This window comes from Rhopalosiphum maidis, chromosome 4, assembly GCF_003676215.2.
Source record: "Rhopalosiphum maidis isolate BTI-1 chromosome 4, ASM367621v3, whole genome shotgun sequence".
Taxonomy (NCBI): Eukaryota; Metazoa; Arthropoda; class Insecta; order Hemiptera; family Aphididae; genus Rhopalosiphum; species Rhopalosiphum maidis.
The window spans coordinates 37,118,872-37,141,147 of record NC_040880.1 but is presented as its reverse complement, the minus strand read 5'-3'; the positions used below and the strand labels follow the sequence as shown (position 1 = coordinate 37,141,147).

At 24.7% G+C, this 22,276-nt stretch overlaps 1 protein-coding gene across 1 annotated transcript in view; it reads right to left on the bottom strand.

The window, feature by feature from the left end:
- LOC113549692 (bromodomain-containing protein 4-like) overlaps positions 1-21,263 on the bottom strand; it is a 28,922-nt gene extending 7,659 nt beyond the window's left edge. The window contains exons 1-5 of the mRNA XM_026951103.1: positions 20,270-21,263; positions 19,134-19,234; positions 9,726-9,812; positions 8,059-8,246; positions 6,935-7,903 (exon numbers count right to left, since the gene is read on the bottom strand). Of these exons, the coding sequence (XP_026806904.1) occupies positions 6,935-7,903; positions 8,059-8,246; positions 9,726-9,812; positions 19,134-19,234; positions 20,270-20,272 (1,348 nt within the window). The 5' untranslated portion in view covers positions 20,273-21,263. The remainder of the gene's footprint in view (positions 1-6,934; positions 7,904-8,058; positions 8,247-9,725; positions 9,813-19,133; positions 19,235-20,269) is intronic.
- Between the last annotated feature and the right edge of the window lie 1,013 nt (positions 21,264-22,276).

Genomic DNA, 22,276 nt, shown 5'->3' with positions numbered 1-22,276 from the left:
CTTTAGATGATAAAATTATTAGTGTGTGTCTATAGCATTATTTCTTTCTCTTGAAATATTTACAGTTTATAACAACGGAAAAAATATAAAAATTAAACGTTTCAATTTTATGAAAGCCTTAAATATTCTACTTGCTAAAATGTATTTATGGAAGTTTTTTTGTTATATCGCTGTAAATATATTTTTTTAAATTATATTTTAGATTCTGAACGAAGCAATGTTTTAGATGGTAGAGTATAGATATTAGTTCTAAACTATATTTAGTTATTATTAAAGAACCAAAAATAAAAAATTCCTCCCAGTACTTTTTAATTGGGAAAAACTAAAAAAAGAAATTCGAAAAACCAGAATATTTACAAAATGTTTTGTTTTAGAATCCAAGCAAAGAGATAAATAATATATGGATATTACAAGGTATATTTTGTTGTGTATACACGAAAATATATTCGGATCTTCAACTTTGAGGGTGATTTTTGATCGCATATTGGAACTAATTAATACTAAAATTGAATACAAGGTTCCCATAAGTTATTCATGACATACTAATAATTAAGAAATAATGAAAATACATGGTGCTGATATTTACAGCAAGAAACAACAATTAAAAATATAAAATGTGAAATATCTATAAATAGAGGTCATACAGAGAGTAAAAATATTTTTAACACTATAGTATAGGATATTATTATGAATAATTGGTAAATATTTTAAGTTTTTACGGTTATTTGTTTTGGAATTGTGTCAAAATAAGAAAATCGTTTGAAAAGTAATTACAGATATTTTATAGATTAAAAAATATCAAATGTAAGAATTTTAGCTTCAAATGCTTATTCAATTTTTTTATAAATTTACAAAATAATTTGCAAATTTTTAAAATCTTTACTTCAAGTACATTTAAAAAATTACCGTAGATTTACATTCAACTAAATTTCACTAAGAATAACAGGATCCTTGTATTATGGTTGAGCGAAAAAATTATTTTATCGAAAATTATCATACATTTTTTATGTTTAAAAATTAATCCCGGAATATTAACGGTTTTTTTTTTAACTTTAATGTACTTTAAAAAACACATTTTTAATTTAATATTTTGAAACAGATTATGTTTTCTTAGAATATCAACAAATAAAAATAAATTTTTAATTATTAATCAGTTATATACTTAATATTTACAGAAACCATCTTGATATGAAAAAAAGACTGGAAGTCATTTCTACGTATTATTGTTTCAAGTGTAATTCGTGTCATTGAGTAAGGTAGGTACTGTAATGGATATTACATTTTAATTCAATGATATAAATCACTGAATACGAAAAACGATTCTTATTGGAGATCATTTGTTAATCTCTGCTTCAAAGGATGTTTTATAATTTGTTTTTATTACTCTTAATACGGGACGGTAGTTTTGAGAAATGTGCTGGGTAAATAACCGTTTTAACTTACAAATAAATTTGTATTATACATTAAACAATAAAAATAGAAAATGCTGAATGTATACAAGGTGATTCTTTTATTATTGTACAGTCATTATTTCAAAAAGTATTTATGTTTTTTTTACATAATTTCAAGTTATTAAAAAAAAAAAACGTTTTTATTAAAAAATTATATTTTTGAATATTTTTTATCCTTACATTTTTTTAAGTTTTTATTTTTTGAATGACAACATCGAATTTAGGGCGAGTAGTTTATGAGTTATACGTATTTAAAGTTTAGACAAGCGGAGTGGAGTGGTACGAGTTACCCTGTAAAACGTTTGTCCACTACTCTGCTTGTCTAAATTTAAATACGTATAACTCTACTAATTGCTCTAAATTCGATTTTTATGTATCAAAATACTCAGAAAATTATTCTGCTTCGGAATATGAAATTAAAACTATGTCGTCATTCAAAAAAGTAAAAACTTAAAAAAATATGATTTTTTTAATAAAAGGTTGTTTTTTAACAACTTGAAACTATGTAAAAAAATGTTTTCAAAAACATGAATACTTTTTGAAATAATAAGTGTACAATGATAAAAGAATCACCTTGTATGTAATTAAAAATAGAAAAGGAGCCAAGTGATTTTAAAATTATATATTAGATGAAAAAAATTATAATTTAAATATTTAGTGAAAATGTCAAATATATAGATATGATTATTAAATTTAAAAAAAATAAAAATAAAATAATTTTTGTTGAAAATATACTAGATTTGTGGTTGTAATTGTTTGAAATTGTTTTCCTAATTTTTATCTACTAATGTTTTTTTTTTTTACTTTTAACCACCTAAATTACGAGCTAGATCCAATTTCCTACCAGAAATCACCTTAAAACGTTGAAAACTGAAGAATTATTAATGCTATAAAGGTGAAACTGACCTAGGAGACGCCATAAAAAAAAACATTGTAAAACCAATGTATTCATCATTCCACCCATAATATAAAATAAGATTAAATAACAAGTTTAAATATTATCAATACTTAAATTTTCTGTTCAGCAAGAAAAAATGCTAAACTAATTTATCGTTTTGTGGAATATTGATAATTTTTGAATTTAGAATATAAATTCAGTATGTTATTCTAATTAAAAAATGTTATATTTTTGATAAATTAGGAATAAACTAATTAAATTAACTAAATAGGTACCACAACACACATAATGGCTGTCATTTATACTGTTTTTGTTTTGTAATATTTGCTAATTCTATTCTATTGTCATAATATTGATGTTTTTGGGTAAAATTTGTACTTATGACAAATATGATTATAATTTTTAAAAAACTGGAATTTAATTCTGCTGCATAGTAGGTAGGTTTCGAGCGTAACTTTTCATTAGTAGGTGGGTCATAATGAATGTGTATAATTGTTACGAAAAAACGATTGTAATCGATCATATTATTATTAATTATTTCTAAATTTGTATCTAAAATTACATATATATCAGCATTAACGTACCAAGTTTGTGTAAATAAGTTCGTGGTATAAATAACTTAAAATTAATCTTTAAATAATCTCAATTTTTCTGTAATTACTTTTTGAATTACAAAAAAATATTGTGACTATATCTTTGATATTTTTTATTCTTATTAGAAAAAAATTAAGTGAATTCTAGTACATAATGTTCAAAACTTTTTACTGAGAAATTAAAACGATTATGAATAAATTGTTAATAAAAAAAATAATTAAGAATACTAATTATTTATAAATAGCTTAAAAAATACCCATGGTGTGTATATATATAAACCTATTTATCGTAATCTTATTTTTTTATTATTATTAATCAAACAATTTCTTCAGATAACAATGAAAACAATTATTAAATATATCACTTGTAGTTTTTTTTCCAACCAACAACTTAAATTATACTCAGGTTTATAGATTTTAATTTAATTATTTATAAATATTTTTAATAAAAATGCATTTTGTGCTTAGAAACATTTTATAGATACCTTAAAATATAATCCATATGTAAATATCAGTATGTCATTTCAGTCAATAAATAGAAAATTATTCTTCATTATACCCACTTTTAATATGCAAAAATTTAATTAATGTTATAAAAAATTAAGTACCTACTTCCCTTTTTTCTTTAAAGGCTCAATTTTCTAATTAAAACATGCAGTTTTATTGAAAGAATAAGGAGAGTGATAAACATTTCTTATCCATTATATAATATTAAAATTAATTAAATCAGAGTATTTTATTTGGAAATTTCATATGTATAGGTTGTTATTTGAAAATCGAAGTTTAGATAAATAACAGTGACTTAAATATTGAAAAATGTATAAGCAATGAGTATGTATCTTAACAATTGTTTTGAAACATTAACTGAAGATTCAGATTCTATATTATACTAAATAAAAACATGGCACATGATGTCAACAAGTGTTGATCCACATTAGTCATTTTCCCACCCTTGGTAAACTACTGTGCAACTTGACCATGCTTGACAATCTGTAAATGTACCATAAACTCTGTCTTAAAGTAGAATATACCAATTCTGCGCACTTTTACCCCTTCCACCGGTCACTACCTAAGGCGTTATTTGGGAGATGCACGTTATCGGTTAGAAAATCGGTCACCGCTTAGTGTATAGCGTATTCTACTTTGAGACAGATTATAGAATTGCTATATGAACCACAACTCGCTACAATTTCTTATTTTGTAAACTGTGCTTTAAGAGACAATGACCATGACATATTTTAACTGAAATGAACATTGGCACATTTGATTTATTTATGAAAGCTTATATTATTATATAATGTATGCTAACGATAATGTCAACACTTTTAATGTTAATGTAATGTTTATTGTTTTTCTTTTTGCGAGTATAATGAAATAGTCAAAATTTTTTTACCTCAAATACCCTATAACTACAATTCACATAGTTTTCATCCAAATTTGTAATATTAAATATATCACTATCTGTTCTTGAAAATGTTTGTAAATTAACTAAAATAACATAAACAAAACAGCTATTATAACGTCTAAACTTCAAATGATTACTGTTGTAGTGTCGATGAAAAAACAATGATCGCAAGCAGCATCTTCCAAGTTGTTTGTCCATTTTGATAAACCATGAGTCTTATGTAGAGATGTATGATCCTCATTGAAAGATAAATTTATATAATATAATATATATTATCATCTTTATAGGAATATGAAAAAATAAACAAATCTTGTATCTGAAATTAGTAATGTGTTTATTTGCACGAGACACAAACATAGGTTGCGTCAGACATGCTAATAAAACTTAAAAACTAATTTAATATCACAGTTTTCACATTCTGTGTATATTTATGAAAATGAACTATCAAATTATATTCATATAGTTCATAAAATTCATTTGACTTATTTCAATCCAGTGAGATGATGCTTCTCCAAGTTATTATTACCTGGACAAATACAAAATACATAATATTTATAATGCTTTAATCAAAATTAAAACAATTTTACAAATATTCTAGTTTTTGAAAACTACCAGGAAAATGGGCAATTCCTAATTAAATTTTATAAATATAAATTTAATCTTTCTAAGCATTCAAAACATGAATAATAATAATTTATTTGGTTTGAACAAGCAAACATTGTAAAATTAACAACAATTTCATTTAAGGCATTATCCATATGATCATATGTATTGCTCTGTTATACAAACATACAAAATAGGAAATATTGGATTAATTTTAAGTTACCTTTAATATCACAGTGAATTAACCATAAGCATGTTTAAAGTTAGGCACATTAATTGTGCTTGTTTGTGGGATTTTCTATAATAGTAAAATTTTCATATAAGCTATGAGTATAACCCAATAAGTTCATCTTGGCCATCTATTGATGTCACAAACTACCAATACAATTGGTATTACTTTACATTAAAAGATAGTTATCATAACGATCACCGATAGAAAAGATGAACCGGATGGGTTATACCTATGCAAAATATTACAATTTTAAAATCCATATGTATTGAAAAAATATTAACATATAAGCACAAAAAATGATCCAAAATCATAGTTTGATAATAAGTCAAAAACTTTAATATTAAATTAAACAACAAAATTAGTTCTGCTGAAAATTCACTATGTTGTATGTTTGTATGATAGAGAAACTATTGGAGATCTGTAAGATGTAATAAGTGTGGATATGACATCTTAATCAGAACATTATTTGTGCACATTTGGTAGCAACTTTTATAAATTTGATTTTGAACATAAGAAATGTTGTTAATATAACAGGAAATATTATTAAAATTGTAAGTATGTAATATAATTATAAATAATATGATTTAATACTTAATTTGTCTCAATATTGCAGTCAAATATAAATACTCGCAAAAATAATTGACTTAACCGTGGAAGCACAAATTAATCAACTGTAGTTTAGGTAATACTTTCAATAATGTAACTTAAATGAAAATGTTGATCATTCATAAACAATAATCAAAAAATATTTAACCTGAACTATATTACTTGTTTTTTTTGTTTAATGTATTCAACACTTATAAAACAAGTTTAAGATAACAAATAATCTAATATTAATTTTAATTCCATGTTTAACAAACATAAAAAACCACATAATTTTATCACTTACCTTATCAATGTGGACAGTTTAATACAATAAAATATTTCAAATATCACTATGAAAGTCTATTTAAGATACAATTTCCATGTTGTCTGAAATATGGAGGGTTTAACTACGAATCAACCATGTTATAAATGGATTTAAGTGTATATATGTGTATGAAACATTTTCATATATTCATGTGTACATACATGGATACACAAAAAGTACAATATGTTTAGAGAGATCATTTCTGTAGGTGTTCCATTAGACACCTGAAGTTTATCCTGAAATGTAACTTGTCACAACAATTATTCATTCATTGTTTAAAACATATTTTATAACCAAAAATTTTCTAGAAAATAATCAGTGTCAGTGCTTAAATAATAAACTTGGGTACTATATAGAAAAAAATTACTTCATACTATAATACAGGGATGGGTAACTGGCAGCCCACGTACCATTTATAATTGGCTTGGTAGCCCGAGCTACATTTAAAATTACTTTATAAAAATATAAAATGTTAGGATTTTTTGTATTTTATTTTATTATATTTATAAAACCGATATAATTTTTATTCTAATGTAGACATGAATTATTTTCTAGTATTGAACTAATAAATGTCAATTGAAAATTTATATGCCCTATGTAAATATTTTATACTATAACTAATTAGTTCAGAAACAAATAATAATTTAGAGATAGAAAATACCTGATGAAAATTATAATGTATTCTATATTTCAACTAACTGATCAAATTGTCACTTGGAAATAGAAAGTTTTTAAATCATTTATAGGAAGTCAAAATACTATTTTAGATTTACAATAAGCACTGACACTCAAGTATTTTATCAAATTGAAAAAAAATGAATAGTAAAAATATAAAATCTTACGTGGTAGTTTCTTGTTGTCCGAAGGAGAGTTCTTAAGTTTCTTTTCACTTTGAGGAGAATCGGATGGAGGTGACAAACTTCTTTTTTCTGCTTTTGATAAAGGTAATGATGATAGAGTCTTGGTTGATTTTTTAGATTGTGCTTTAGATTTAGGATGAGGTGGAGGTGGGGCTTGTTCTTCTAAACCAGTACTTCGGAATTTTGACTTAAACGTTTTAACAGTTGGTTTTTTATCACCCACATAATCTTTTTTTTCTACATGAATTGAATAATTTTTTTTTTCTAAAATTGTCTTAGATTCTGGCAATTTAGGTTTTGGAGCTGGCGGTGGTAATGGTCGCGATTCTTTTTTTATATCTGAACTAGAATTGGAATCACTGCTTTTTTTGCTATCATTGGATAATTTTAATTTCATAAATCTTTCTCCTGATGAAGGATTTTTTAAATTTTGTTTTCGTCGATTTGAATGTTTAGTTAAATTTGAATTATCATTTTCTATTTGTTTGTCTTCATCAGATTTTTCATCAGTCATTTCTCCAATTATTCTTAAAAATGGATTCCCATTTTTATCTTTTATACGCCGCTTTTTCTCTTTGGCATCGTCAGAATCATCTTTAACCTTTTCTTTTTCAATTTTAGGTTTTTCTTTATTTTTGTCAAGCTCAGTTTTATTATTTAAGTTAATTTTTTCTTTTTTAATTCTATCTTTGACTTTTTCATTTTCACATTTATTTTTAGATTTGTCAATTTTTGTTTTACAATCTGAAGGATCACTCATCAATTCTGAAGAAACCCCAGAATCTGTTTTAGGTACACTTAATATTAAATTTCCTCCAGTTTCAGGTTTTAAGTTATCTAGAGTTTCAAGTTTTGTTAAGCTTTCTTTATCACTCATCATACTATGCCATTGTTCAGTTTTAACTACCTTTAACCATTTTTCAACTAATTGTTGTGCGAGTGATTTCACTTCTGAAATTTTAATAGAAAAAAAAAAAATCATTAGAAATGCTCAACATTTGAATGCATAAAATAAATTTAATTTTAAATGTTGCAAGTATTTTAATAAATAATATATCAAATGTCAAGACTCAAATAAATTAAAATATATTTTATAAAGTAATTACCTATATCAATATGAGTTTTGGATAACTTTTTGACTAACTTTGGTCCTCCATTAGCTTTTAGTCGTTCCATTGTTACAGGTACAATATGAAAAATTGTTAATAGATCTTGAATTAGTACAATATTATCTGTTTCTACAGCATCTTTTAACCAATTATAAATTAAATTCCAACCACCGGCATCCATGAATCTAAAAAAAAAATAATAACAAATTAACTATCATATACCTAACATTTATTTAATTGAAAAATGTATTAATAAAGTGATTTTTTACAATAAATCAGACTATAACATGTTACTTTAAACATGTAAATTTGAAAATTTAAAAATGAAAATATATTTTATTACAATTTATAATAACAATTGCTTATGAATTAAAACTAAATTAATACATTTTCCATTGAATTATTATTTGTATGTCAATGAATAACAAAAATACATATTTATTGATAAAATATTAAGAAAATGATTTACTTCAAAATACATGAAAATATGTAAAAGAACATTTTATTTTATTTAGGGTGTAATTAAACATTCTTATTTATAATTAAAATTCTAAAAATGAATATGTTTAAATAAATACCCTATAAGTATTAGCAATATATTAGGTATTATGTATACACCATAGATATATTGAATTTGAATTAAATAATCATTAAATTAAAGTCATTGCATATAAAAATTGATTCTGAACAGAGGCAGTATTATGTCAGCCTATATTAACAAAATATATATTTGATAATTTATATTACTGATGAAAAAATTAATTTTATTATTAGTAATACGGTATAAATAAGCAATAGCTTAAAATTAATCTTGATATTATGAAAGTATCATTTCATATAGTAAAATATAATGATATATCCAATAGTTTTAAGTCCTCATAAATTTATTTAATTACATAAAAATAACTAAAATGTCATTTTTTCTTTAAGTATCATAATTTTTCAAGATTTGAACTTCAAATTTATATAATTAAAATTGTTTATTTTTTTGGATTATTTATACTACTTATAAGAAATCTAATAGTACATTATAAATCTCTACACAAATTGAATATTTTATACATTTTTGGGCTATTAAATATAAAAAAAATAAATTCATCAAAATTTAATAAGAATGCTCATAAAAATTATTATAGATTAGCTCAATGTATATATTTTTTTAATTCAAGTATTAAAAATTTATGACTTATGAAGGACCTTGAATTAAATTTGAAAGTGATCTGTATTTATTTTTTTTGGCATTTATAAAAAATAAAACTAAAAAGTAAAAATTTAATTGTCTAGCATAGCTCAACATTTGTTTTGATATTTCTAAAAGAATATAATGTATAGAAAATATCAATATTATTTTCACTTGTAAAAAATGTCAAATAACACAGTCTGTTTTATCATTACAACAAGATATCAAAATTGATTTAGTTTAAGAACGTTTTGCTAAAAATTTCAACTATGTATTGGCAATAATAATATATTTATAATACCAGAATGTAAATATGGTGTTATAAGTGCTACATATTTTTAATAATAATAACTGCATTAAAATACTATCTATATTTTATAGGTATATAATCTAAAATAATTAAATTAAAATGTTTGTTTATTAACTTAATTTAGAAAAAAAAATACCAAAATAATTAATATAAAAAATATTAGTATTTACTTACATATTTAATAAATGTGGAGTGGATTCTTTTAAAATAAAAACATATAAGCTTTTACTAACAATTTTTTTTGAAAATTTTGCCATTAACCTGAAAAAAAAATTGCAACTACAATAATTTATTGTTTACAAAATTAAAATATGAAAATAATAACTTAATTATAATTTTTTTATATATATTATAGGTTAATAAAATTATACTTTTCAAGCATGAATAATATTTCAGGTAATTTAACTGCCATGAAATATTTGTTAAGATAACTGACTACATAGAATAATTGGACCCATTTATGTACATTGATGTAAATATTACAATGACAGATATTAAACAGAATAATTATATTGTCTGTTACTAGTAGTTGATAAATTTAAATACCGAGTATATTTTTCTAAGTTGCATTATAAACCATAAAATTAAAAAAAATGTTGCTCATAAATGATAGACAACAATCACCTGACTAATTAAATTATCAATTAAACCTAAAAACTAGTAGGTATAAAATAGGTACTAACCTAATAGGTAAAAAAAATACCTATTGATTATATTCGTATTTAAATAAATCTAAAAATATTTAGCTATTTATAATGATTGATACTTTTCATAATCATCTTTTTAACTTTAAAATTGTAGTAGTCACTACAATATAAATAAATTCAAGTAAAAATATAAAGGTGGGCAAGTGGGTATCGCTCATCTATATAGTAGAGATAGAGAATAAGTCACTATAATGGATGTGTTAAATTTGAATGCAATGACGGCTATCATTCGGAGGAAAATGATTTTTCAGTCTAGGATAATTAGATATATTATATATTTATAATATTAACTATATTTAAATTGTAACATATAGGGTGATTCTTTTATCATAAAACACTCATTATTTCAAAAAATATTCATGTTTTTGAAAACATTTTTTTAAGTTTTTTTACTTTTTTAAATGACAAAATAATTTTAATTTCATTATCCAAAGTAGAATAATTTGCTGAGTATTTATTTACATAAAAATACTCAGAAAATTATTCAGCTTCAAAATATGAAATTAAAATTATGTCAATCAAAAAAGTAAAAACTTAAAAAAATATAAGGATAAAAAATACGATTTTTTTAATAAAAAGGTTGTTTTTTAACAACTTGAAACTATGTAAAAAAAATGGTTTCAAAAACATAAATATTTTTTGAAATAATAAGTGTACAATGATAAAAGAATCACCCTGTATTATCGTTATTTTACGCGATTTCGTAAAAAATTTAATTTCATACGCTCTTAAAATTGTTTCTATGTTGACACTAGAATTATTTTTTGTAGTTATTTGAAGAAAAAGTTATGGAGAACGTTGTTTTGGGTATTTTAACATTGGGTATAAATCACAAATATGTTATAAATTTTTAACTCCAAAATTCCTTGCAAATTTCTGAGATTTGGACATATTACGTAGGTAAATATTTGAACTTTTATGGTTATAGACAAACATGTTAACTATTTACAATAAGGACAACTTATAATGAACCTTTTATTAAATTTTAAAGATTTTTTGGAAAGCTAAATTTTTTTATCGGCATTTCAAGAAAAAAAATTTAGAAAAATCGAAAATTTCAATGGTCTTTAATAGCTTAAAAAAAATTCTAAATATTTTGAAACTATAATCGTAAAAATAGATAACGCTAATATAAATATTTGGTGAAAGTTTTAAGTATTTACAATGATTCGTTTTTGAGTTACAGCAAAATCAAAAATCGATTTTGTCAAAAAGTGGTTATGCGAGAAAAATTCCTGTTTTTCTGTTACTTTTTCAGGGTTTTTCATGACGCTTTTGAACACTACTGGAAAATTTTTACTTTTGACCTCCCCCCCCAAAATTACCAACTAGATGAATTTTCCTTTTCAAAAAGGGGATGAAGTCAAAAATCAAAGCATTATTTCTACTCCGTGATGACAAACACACAAAAAAAATATATATCATTGTAAAATCAATACATTCTTTACTATGTTCAGAATCTAAAATCATTAACTTAGGTTTTGTTTATAAAATATATTATGTGTACAATTTTAAGATTTAATAATAACATTATAAATGTGTAATGAAATTATGCACAATTTAAATGGATTATAAAGGATGATAACTTAAGCTTAAATTTAAAGGCATTTTTATATTTTAATAACCCATTAAGGGCGGTGAGGGAAATTATTGATAAGCGGCTTTCCATATCACATATATTTTTAAAATCAATTTAAATTATTTTTTTTTGTTTTAATTTAACATTTATATTTTATAATATATTATGAAGGTAAGTAGGCATTTAATTTTTTTGAATATAAAAATATTAAAGCTTTAATGATAATATACACGGCATAATAAACAACAAAAATGATCATAATACATTAAAACATGATATAGACATTCAAAAATAAATTCTATACAGTTATAAAAATTGACTAGCTAAACCACAAGTGCTCAAAAGTTGTAAAAATTTATTGATTCTCGTCAATAGAGCCAAAAATGTTTTATACTGATTTAGATAGATATTTAAGGATTAGGCAGTTTATCCGTTAATTATAATTTAAAATAATATTAATATGATAAAAATTTTAAAAAGGAGAATCATCAGTTTTATGGTTGGCATAAATCATTATTGGTATTCTTTGATCACCTTGTTATTGTGATAGAAAAATATAAACTGGTGTATTTCATTTATAATTCTGTTAAGCAGCAAATTTCTTTAAATTAAATAAATTTACTTTTCAAGGAGAAATCTAAACTACTGGTTTGACTGGTAAATTGTTTGATAGAATAAGATAATATCATAATAAAAACAGTGTTATATAATACTACTCCTCTTAAATACCTAAAAGTATTGCAAGACATGATTTAGATAAGACATCAATTTAACGTCAGATGATATGGTGAAAAAAAAGTATCCAAGAAATAATAATTTGATACATGATGGTAGGAAAGTAAAAAGTCCAATATTCTAGTGCTTTTGATGGGTAGTCTAATTACCTACCATACCAAATAACAGTAGACTAGAATAGACATAAATTAGCAAGAGTTGAGATATATTCTAAATGTTAATGTATAATAATACCTAATTGGAAATTAAAAGAATTATAATTTACAAAATAATTCATAAGAAACTAATATAAAATGGTCCTTTGATAAAAAAAAATAATTATAAATTTAATATAATATAAATCTTCATAAACAAGAGCTATAATTTACATTGTAAAAATACACATTTTTTTGTAATTTATTCATAATACAGTTAGAATAAAACACATGACTTAGTAAATGATGTTAGGGATGGTGAATATTTTAAGATAGATACCTATTTTCAAAAAATGTGACAAAAAAGAAATAATTACAAACATGCATAAATCATTACAAAATTAAATTATATGGATTAGAATGTACATAAAAAAAACATATAAAAGCTGTATACAAATCAACATAATACTGAAATGTATTAGTAAAATTACAATTAACTAAACTAAAAAAAAAGTTATATCTATGAATTAAACCAAATAACCAATTAAACTTTATTACATAATAGGTATATATTGAAGTTATCTAATTAAATTTTAACTACATTATACTCATTTAAAATTATTATATACATAACAGCTAAATATTGAATCGTAATTTAAACCTACATTAAATAATTGTAAAAACATTGACATTTATGGTTATAGAACAATTAATTCAGAGAATAAAGTAATTGTGCTTTATAAAATTCTATAATAGCAATATCCCTATGACTGACAGTTGGAGAGTATGTTGCATAGTATAAAAATTTACATAATATGATTTAAGAAGTTTGAAAACAGGGAATTATACAACTAACTAATGCAACTATACTTCAAAATATTTATACAATTAAGCATATATTTATCATTAAGGTTCACAATTATGACATTGCAATGATGATTTGTATGTAAGAGCTGAAGCGCTCTACTATTACTTTTAAGTACAGTTACACATAGATAAATTTACCTATTATCAAATTTAAAGGTAAGAATATTATCTAGAGAATGTCATATTGCTTTTAAAGCGAGTTATAGTTATGTAAAAAACTACAACTTTAAAATGTTCATAACTCACTTTAAAATCATAATACCAATAAAAACATATGAAATTTTCTAGATAGTATCCTTACCTTTAAATTTGATAATAGGTAAATGTACTCTAATATTAAAGCAAACATCACAAAATGTGTTCTGCTGAATACAAATTTGCTATGATGTACATTAGTAAGACAAAGACAACACATGTGGATATAACATCTTCTTAAAGGTATATCAGAGCAAAATTTCAGAAGTATTTAAACTTATATAAATAAGTAAAATTTTTCAGCTTTTTAAAATATTGTCCTTAATATTAAAATATTAAAAACTTAAATATGATTTTGACACTTACAGATGCAAACAATTAAAATTTTTACTGATACTAACCATTGGTTTTTACTAAAACACAAATGTTTATGACTGAACATATTTTTTAGAGCAATAACAATTATACCAATACATATTTATATTTATTCTATAATATATTTGATATTTTTTAACATATATATGCATATAATGATTATTTTTAAGATTTAAAAAAAAAATCTTAAAAATTTAAAAACTAAGATACAATGAACTACTTGTACACACATATGAAATAATACCTATAGGAGATGTTAACAAAAAACTAATAGTTTAAACCAAATTGTAGTGCATTAAATTAAAGGGTAAATTGACTTTATTTGGGATTTGCAGACTATCTTAATTGATACCATTTGGTATCATCAGCAATTACCATGATAATATCAAAAATCTAACTCTCACTAAAATCTTCTAAAACAACTAAATGTATATATATGATTACATATACAATGGTAAAGTATAATATTTTTATTATAAAAATGTCTTAGCATAAATACAAGAATACAAGTTATAGAAACAAATTTGTAAAACAGTTATCCTTGTTAAATATAAATTTTGAAATAATTGGAATCAAACAATCTATCATTTGTATATTTACACTATATACAAACTATTAAAGACAATAGCAGTAATGTAGAACTTAAACTGCTATCAATTAATTTACATAAAATGGAAAAATAAAAGTATAATAATAATAAGAAAATTGTTTTGAAGTTTGTAAATATTTGAAAATCCCAATAATTACGAGATAAATTGCATAACAATAATTACTGCCAATTAATTTATATACAGTAAAAGCTGTTTATTAGGAACACTTTTGGATAAGATGAAATGTGTAAATTAACCAATCCTTTCTAATAAGTAATTTGTTTTAATTATTATGAAAAAAAAATTATTTTATCTATAATTTAAAATATGTATCTATCAATGTCTGTCTTTTTGTGTCTAATAACTTTAACAACTATGCTTTCTATGAATATTATACATATATTGAATACAATGTATTGTTTCACTAATTTATTTGATTTTTAATGTTTTAATATATTGCTGGTCCGTCCCTAGATATTTTGTTTCAATAATGTAATTGTATTCATTATCTGTGTTGCTATTAAACGGCTATTACTATAAATATAATTAAAATTACTTAACAGGGCTCAAAACTTATAGTACTAAAAACAGTAAAAAAAACTCTATGAAATATGCGCAATGTTCTATAAAATATATAAATTAAAAAAATGTATTGTGATTTTTAAAAGATTTTAAATAACAATAGTCCTTTTTCCCATTCAAGTATATCAATGTTCTTTAGAAAAGCAATTGAGATATGTGATAAAATAAAAACAATATCCAGCATATTACCGGAATATATCCATCAATAGACAATTGATTAAATTATGAATGGCTAGTATAGTCAATAAACATACATACACGCACATACATATATACTGTGTGTATACAATTATACATACCTATATATTAGAAATGGGCAAATAAATGTTATTAAAGCGCTAATTTTTAGAAAATTAAAATTTAGTGGGCCAGAGTAAAGAGAGCAAAAAAAAAGGTCATTCAAAATATGCATTTTAATTTAGCATAAACGTCGCATAGAGTATAAATGATTGACTTTGAAATTGTATGATATAATTTGAAAATGTAGCGCGGGCCAGATAAAAAAGGTTTGCGTTCCAAATGAGGTCTGTGGGCCACCAGTTTCCCACCCCTGCTATCAATAATAAATATGAACTACTACTCGTATTATAAAAATATGAAAATATACACTTAAAACTTTTAAAGTTGCATTCATTTCAGTATGAAACTAATTTATAGCTTACTCTGCTATCTTTTAATGTACTGCAAACAAATATTCAAATGCTAAAAGTCTCAAGCCCTGATTATTAGGTATGTACTGTTAGTATTATAAAATATGTTTATTAATTAAATGTAAAAGGATAATTATTTTTTTTCAAGAAACATTTATTCATAAAATAAATATTTTTATGCAATAAAAAAAAATGTATAATTTTTTTATTATTATAATTGTATTCATACTGTGAAATATGTTAGAACAGAGGCTCCAGCCTTTTTTGACTCATGGCACTCTTATAGTCATTTTCTAAAAATCCGGAAGCACACTATGCCCTATAGATTAAAAATATATTTCAAATAATTTCGCGGCAGCCTGGTTGGGAATCTCTGTTAGAACATAAATTAGTCAAAATTAACTTAAAATCAATGTTTTAATACAAGAATTTTTAAAAAATACCTATCCCAAGAAATAAAAAGATCTTTTATCCTAATTTTGAATTTTGTTTATATTATTTTTTGAAATACTTGATATTATAATCAAACTACCTATTAGCTAAATTTTTTTTAACACCTACTTTTTTTTTTTTGGAAAAATAAAAGTTGTTTTGTTAAGTTCTATTCATAACAAAGTGTAGTTTCAGTTATTACTTTTTTACTCAAGAAATTGTTTTCTTTCCGTGCTATAATAATTATAATCAGTTTATTTAAAAACTAACAATCAACTCTAATAAATGTTATGTGAAATAAATATTTGGGATCAAGTGAGAACCAATATGATCCCCAACATCTGTCATATAAAATTTAGAAAACCAAATATAATGTTAGTCAATATAGAAAAAAGCTACGGAACAATTTTTATGTTTCTCATTTTGAAAATTAAATATTTTAAACATAAAAATTATCTATTACAAATTACAATAGCTACTAAAAAGGTGATATTCTATCGTTTAAAATTGTTTTTCTCAATACTTTAAAAGTTATAATCATGACTCAAAAGTCAAATATACTTAAATGTGCAAAATAAAATTGTCAACAAAATTTTATATTTTTTATAAAATATGCTAGGAGGTATTAAGGAACTATTGGTCAACTCTGGAATGTAAATAAAACATATACAATAGTTGCAGAATAATATATCTGTATATCTCACTGAATATTTTTAAAACTAACTAAATTGTTGAAAATGAATAGAAAAATTGTCTAATATCATTGGTGATAACAATGTATCTATAATTTGAAAATAAAAATATATGTTTTTGTTCTCATATTTGTAATTTTACTGAGTTATATATTGTTTATTTCCTTTATTATGTAAAAATATGCCTGTAAATTAGCAAAATAAAATGTCTTGTTCAAAATCAGGAATGAGTGAAGGAAATTTGTATCTTACTTTCATTGTTCTATGACTAACCAAAAAAAAATATGTATTTGCCTGATTATAATCAACTAGCTATAGTAAAAATTAATAATTTATCATTTTTATGAAACTTAAATATAAAAATGTTTATATAAAGAAATTAGATAAATATTTTTTACAAGCTAATTATTATAAGAAGTTAAATTTACCAATTCAAATAGTTTATTAAGATAAAAAGGAATTCAATGTAGTTTTGTTATATTAAACACGATAGAACAAAATAAAATTTTTATTTTATATTTTAATTAATATTTGACCCTCAATCCACTAAGGTAAAAATTAATTTGTTATATAATTTTTGAACTAAGGGTTACACATAACACGATAAAAATTTGCACCATTTTCATCCTACTTTGGATATTTACCAAAAAATTTGTCAATATCTTGATCTTTTTATAAAGACATCAATTTACAGTAAAATGGATAGATAGGTATTGGTAAATACCTACCTATAGTTTTTAGATAACAAACTAAACCACCAGATGTGAGGTTAATAATGTATGAGCAACAGGTAAATTATTAAATTGAGTTTTAAATTGTATGCAAAGCAAGGAATAAATATGTTATATGTAATGTTTTATATAATAAACTTTTTAGAGGGGCAAATGAAATTTTATAACCTTACGCAAACCCAAATCATGACATTACTGACCACTAAGATCAGCAGCACAAATTGATAATACAATCAATATTAACAAATTTACTTAAATTATAAGTTACTGTACATTTGAAATGATTAATTAATTAAGCAGCCAAGAACTTTTATTGTTGTTACAGTACCAACTGTAAAAGTTATTGATACAGTTTTTAAAAACACAGAAATTAAAATTAAACATCTTTTAAAATCATGTAAAATATTGTATTTTAAACAATATGTTTATGATTAGGGTGTATTATGTAATGATATTAAAAATAATAACAACACAAACTATATTACTGAAATTGTAGCAACATTTGTTAAGTGAATTAAACTCCACACTTTGCTCAAGATCTAAAATAATTGAATAGTTTTCACTTATACTATTCAGTGATATAGGTTAAACAATAAGGTTTTCTTTTAAATTATAACAAGAATAATTATGTAAAAGGATAAAAAATGTTAATTAACATTTAAATGTTAATCCATAATATGTAAATTAAATTAAAAAAAAAATCTGTATACCTTAATTGTAAAATAAACATTAGAAGATAACATACAGATTACTACATTAAATATCAAAACTTGTCAAATAGCTTGTTTTTCAGCTGACTTGGCATACCTACCTCGCATTTAAGTCAATGAATATTTGTAATAATTTTAGTAATTACATACTTTAATTCCAAGTAAATTCAATTTTCTAATTAAATCTTTTTCTAATACTTGCTTACATTGATGATTTGTATTTCTAATTTATTTCCCTAATTTTTTTTTTTCTATTGTTCTTTAATTTTAAAACAATTTTATTTATTTAATCCATCTTTATTTATATTGTATACTCAGATTATAAAAAGGTTCAGTAAATACTAATCAGTTACCTATTTTAAAATAGATATCAATTATGTCACAGACATAATAATTTAAAATTCCAATACATTCAAGGCCGTAACTGAAAAATAAATACGGGGAAAAAAAGGGTTCAACATTTTTTTTAAAATATAAATGCTGAAAATGTATAGTCAATAAACTATATTCACCACTGCTTTTAAAAATTTAGGTGGAGGGACTCTCACCCAGGTTACGGTCTTGAATACATTATACATATTGTGTTTTTTTAAAATTGCTTACCTGGATATTTGCATTGCTTCAGGAGGCCCTTTGAGACCGCCAGAATCTTCATTTAGCAAAACTTTTAAGCAGTTTAATAACTGCATGGGATCAATTGGTGGCTGAAATTAGAAATATTTAATTAAATAATTTGTTGTGAAAGCATAAAGTACTTTATATAAATTAAATGCAGTTAAAATAATTAACAATAGGGTCATAAAGGGCCTATGAATACATTAATTAATAAGAAAAGAACTGAAACTTTTAATTAACATGTGAAACTTATTTATATGGGAACGGAACGATTAAATAAATATTTAATTCTGAATTTATTATTTGAGATCTTACCAAATCAGCCAGTTATATTTGTGATTTAAAGCGTTAATTAGTAACAGTTGTATATTTCAATAAAAACTCGCACCCTTAAATAAATATAACTCGGATGAGGAGTGACAAAATATTATATTAACTACCTTGAAAACTCTACAAGTTAAAATAAGTAGCAGATTGAATTAGTTTTTTTTGTCATTTTTCATTATGATAATTCATGACGTACTAAAATTATTCACGTAATTAAAAAAAATTTCAATATAACTATGTAGCTACAATGTTTATTCGCAATGAAGTCCACCCTTTATAGTAATACAGTGATAGTGAGAAAGAATGATCGGTGTATACTGTATAGACAAATACAAAAAGGACTGGAGAATAAAATTTCTTTAATAAGATGAAATTGAAATGGGAATGCGTCTTTAGAATTAATAAAGATCGCAAATACATGAACTGACTTCAAATGATGTAACGAATATTGTCGGGCGTCGGCGCTCGGTTAATACTGAAGTTCAAAAATAAAAAGTGGAACATAAATAACACATCTTAATTATTTTTTTCGTTCAAGGAATGGCTAACCCGTTTCGAGTATTTTAGCTCAGTTTCTTCGAGAAAGGATACAAAGGAATACATTAGCAAATAAATAAAAACACAATTAAAACTACCTATCACTGTAATACCATTTTAGTTCAACGTTAAATAATATCTTAACTTTCTTAAACGGGTCGGACTAGTAGGTGTTCCATTCAAACTTTAACACATAGTCACTTCCAACCCGAGGTCAAATAATTTTATAGGGCAGGTCAATATAAGGCCCATGAACTTACCATGGCGTTTTTGTTGTGCGTCTCTGAACGTAAACGTAAAAATACGATTTATACAATGGTTTGGCACTAATTGTCTTTCTTTCACAAAAATAAATATCGTAATTTAAAAATACTATAAAACATCGAAGTTGTGTTTGCGTTTTTTTTTTTATGTTTTCCTGTCTATAGGAAGGCAGTAAAAATAGAAATAAAATTAATTTAAAATCGATCGTCCCGACAGAGAATGGATGTATGACGTGCAATGTGAGCGGCGTACGTGGTGGACTTTGGCGCTTGAGTGCTTGTTGTAACGCTTCTCCACGTGAACATAAATCTGTGTTTAAATTTCGTTGATAAACAGTTCAAAATGGCGGACTCGGTCGTCTACTGACGATATCGATTAGCTGGCGCGTTGCCGCCGTGGAAATAATAAAACAGTTCAGTCATCGTAACAATCTTTGAGTATGTATCGGCACCTATGACCTTCATTTGAAACGGTTTTAGGATTTTTCTTCGGTACAATATTCCAGACAAAAAACAATCTTAATGGCACTGATGGCTAGATGAGCGCAGAGGAAGATTTGATAGTTATATATTATGTAAAAACGGAAATCAATAAAAAAAAAATAGTTAACTGTTGTCGAAATATAAACGACGACAATTTCGAGCGGCGGCTCGACGTAACAACGGTATCAGACTTAACCTGTCGTGATGATGGCAATAATATTGTTTTAACTGTGCGCACGTAGAGCGATTTCGGCAATAACAAAATAATTTGTCGCTGTAGGCTCGTTCCTGTCGGTTGTAATTTACGCAGCAAAATTGTTGAAATTAATTTTTCTCGTCGTTGTCACTGTTTTGACTTATGGTGATCAATTGATCTCGTACGTCCTAACTCCAATATGGCTGCGACACTCGACAAACAGCGGCTGCGACGTACACACAACGACGTAACTAAAGTGTAGAAGTGTACCAGTACTACTGTAACTGACAACTGTAGACTGAAATACTGAATTGACTGTACCTCTGTAAAGTACTATACTATGGCAACTTATTACTGAATACTAGGCAATAGCCAATAGGCATCGAGCAAGCAAAGAAACTTCCAACGATGCCAACCATGAAAAACTGAACTATATACGAAACTCGTGCGTTCATGTTGGTAATGGTTTATCGATAGATTTTAAAAGTAAAATAGTAGGGCGCTTGTCACTACGCATTATTTTCTTTGTCGTTGAAGAGTCGCCCGACTTATGCGTATTGCGCAGGGGCGTGGCTCCACTACACTTAATGCCACGAACTAAGGTTAATCTAATTCATGCTTCATGCACACAGCAACAGCAGCTGAGCAGGCTATTGATAAGTTAATGGTTGGATGGATATGATGGGAGGAGATCGAAAGACGAGCCACGAACGTTCAGCGTGGCCAGGTGAGTGACGACCGACATGACTCGACTGGCACGAGTGTAACGGCCCAATCAGAATCCAGAACGTAGAGATACTACATTTTCAAGGATAGAAATAGTGTATCGATATTTTTTAATTCAATATCGTGTGTTCAATAAATACATAGGTAATAATATACCAAGGAACCGTACGATCCGTATCGGATTCATTATGATTTATTATTAATTCATTGATAAATAATTATAAACCACAGATATGTAGATATACATATCTCAATATCTATTCTGTTTCATGGGCTGTTCACTTAGCGAAAACATCCAAATTCGGATATAGCAAGCATCTTTCTACTTTAAATCGTATACCATGGATGGAGCCATAGCCTATATTCTCGCTGTGTAAATAATGAGAAGCCAGTATTAGCGACGTCTCTTTTTGAGAATTTGATATTCGTTATCTACACATGCGCGAGTATACACGTCGCATATTTATTTGAGTATAATAGAATAAATATGTAACGAGTATACACACGTATTCCCCAGAAAAACAAGTGAAGAACACATTTCTATCACATTGGTCACACTGGCCATCCCGTACTTATCAACAGCGATAATAATTCGTGAC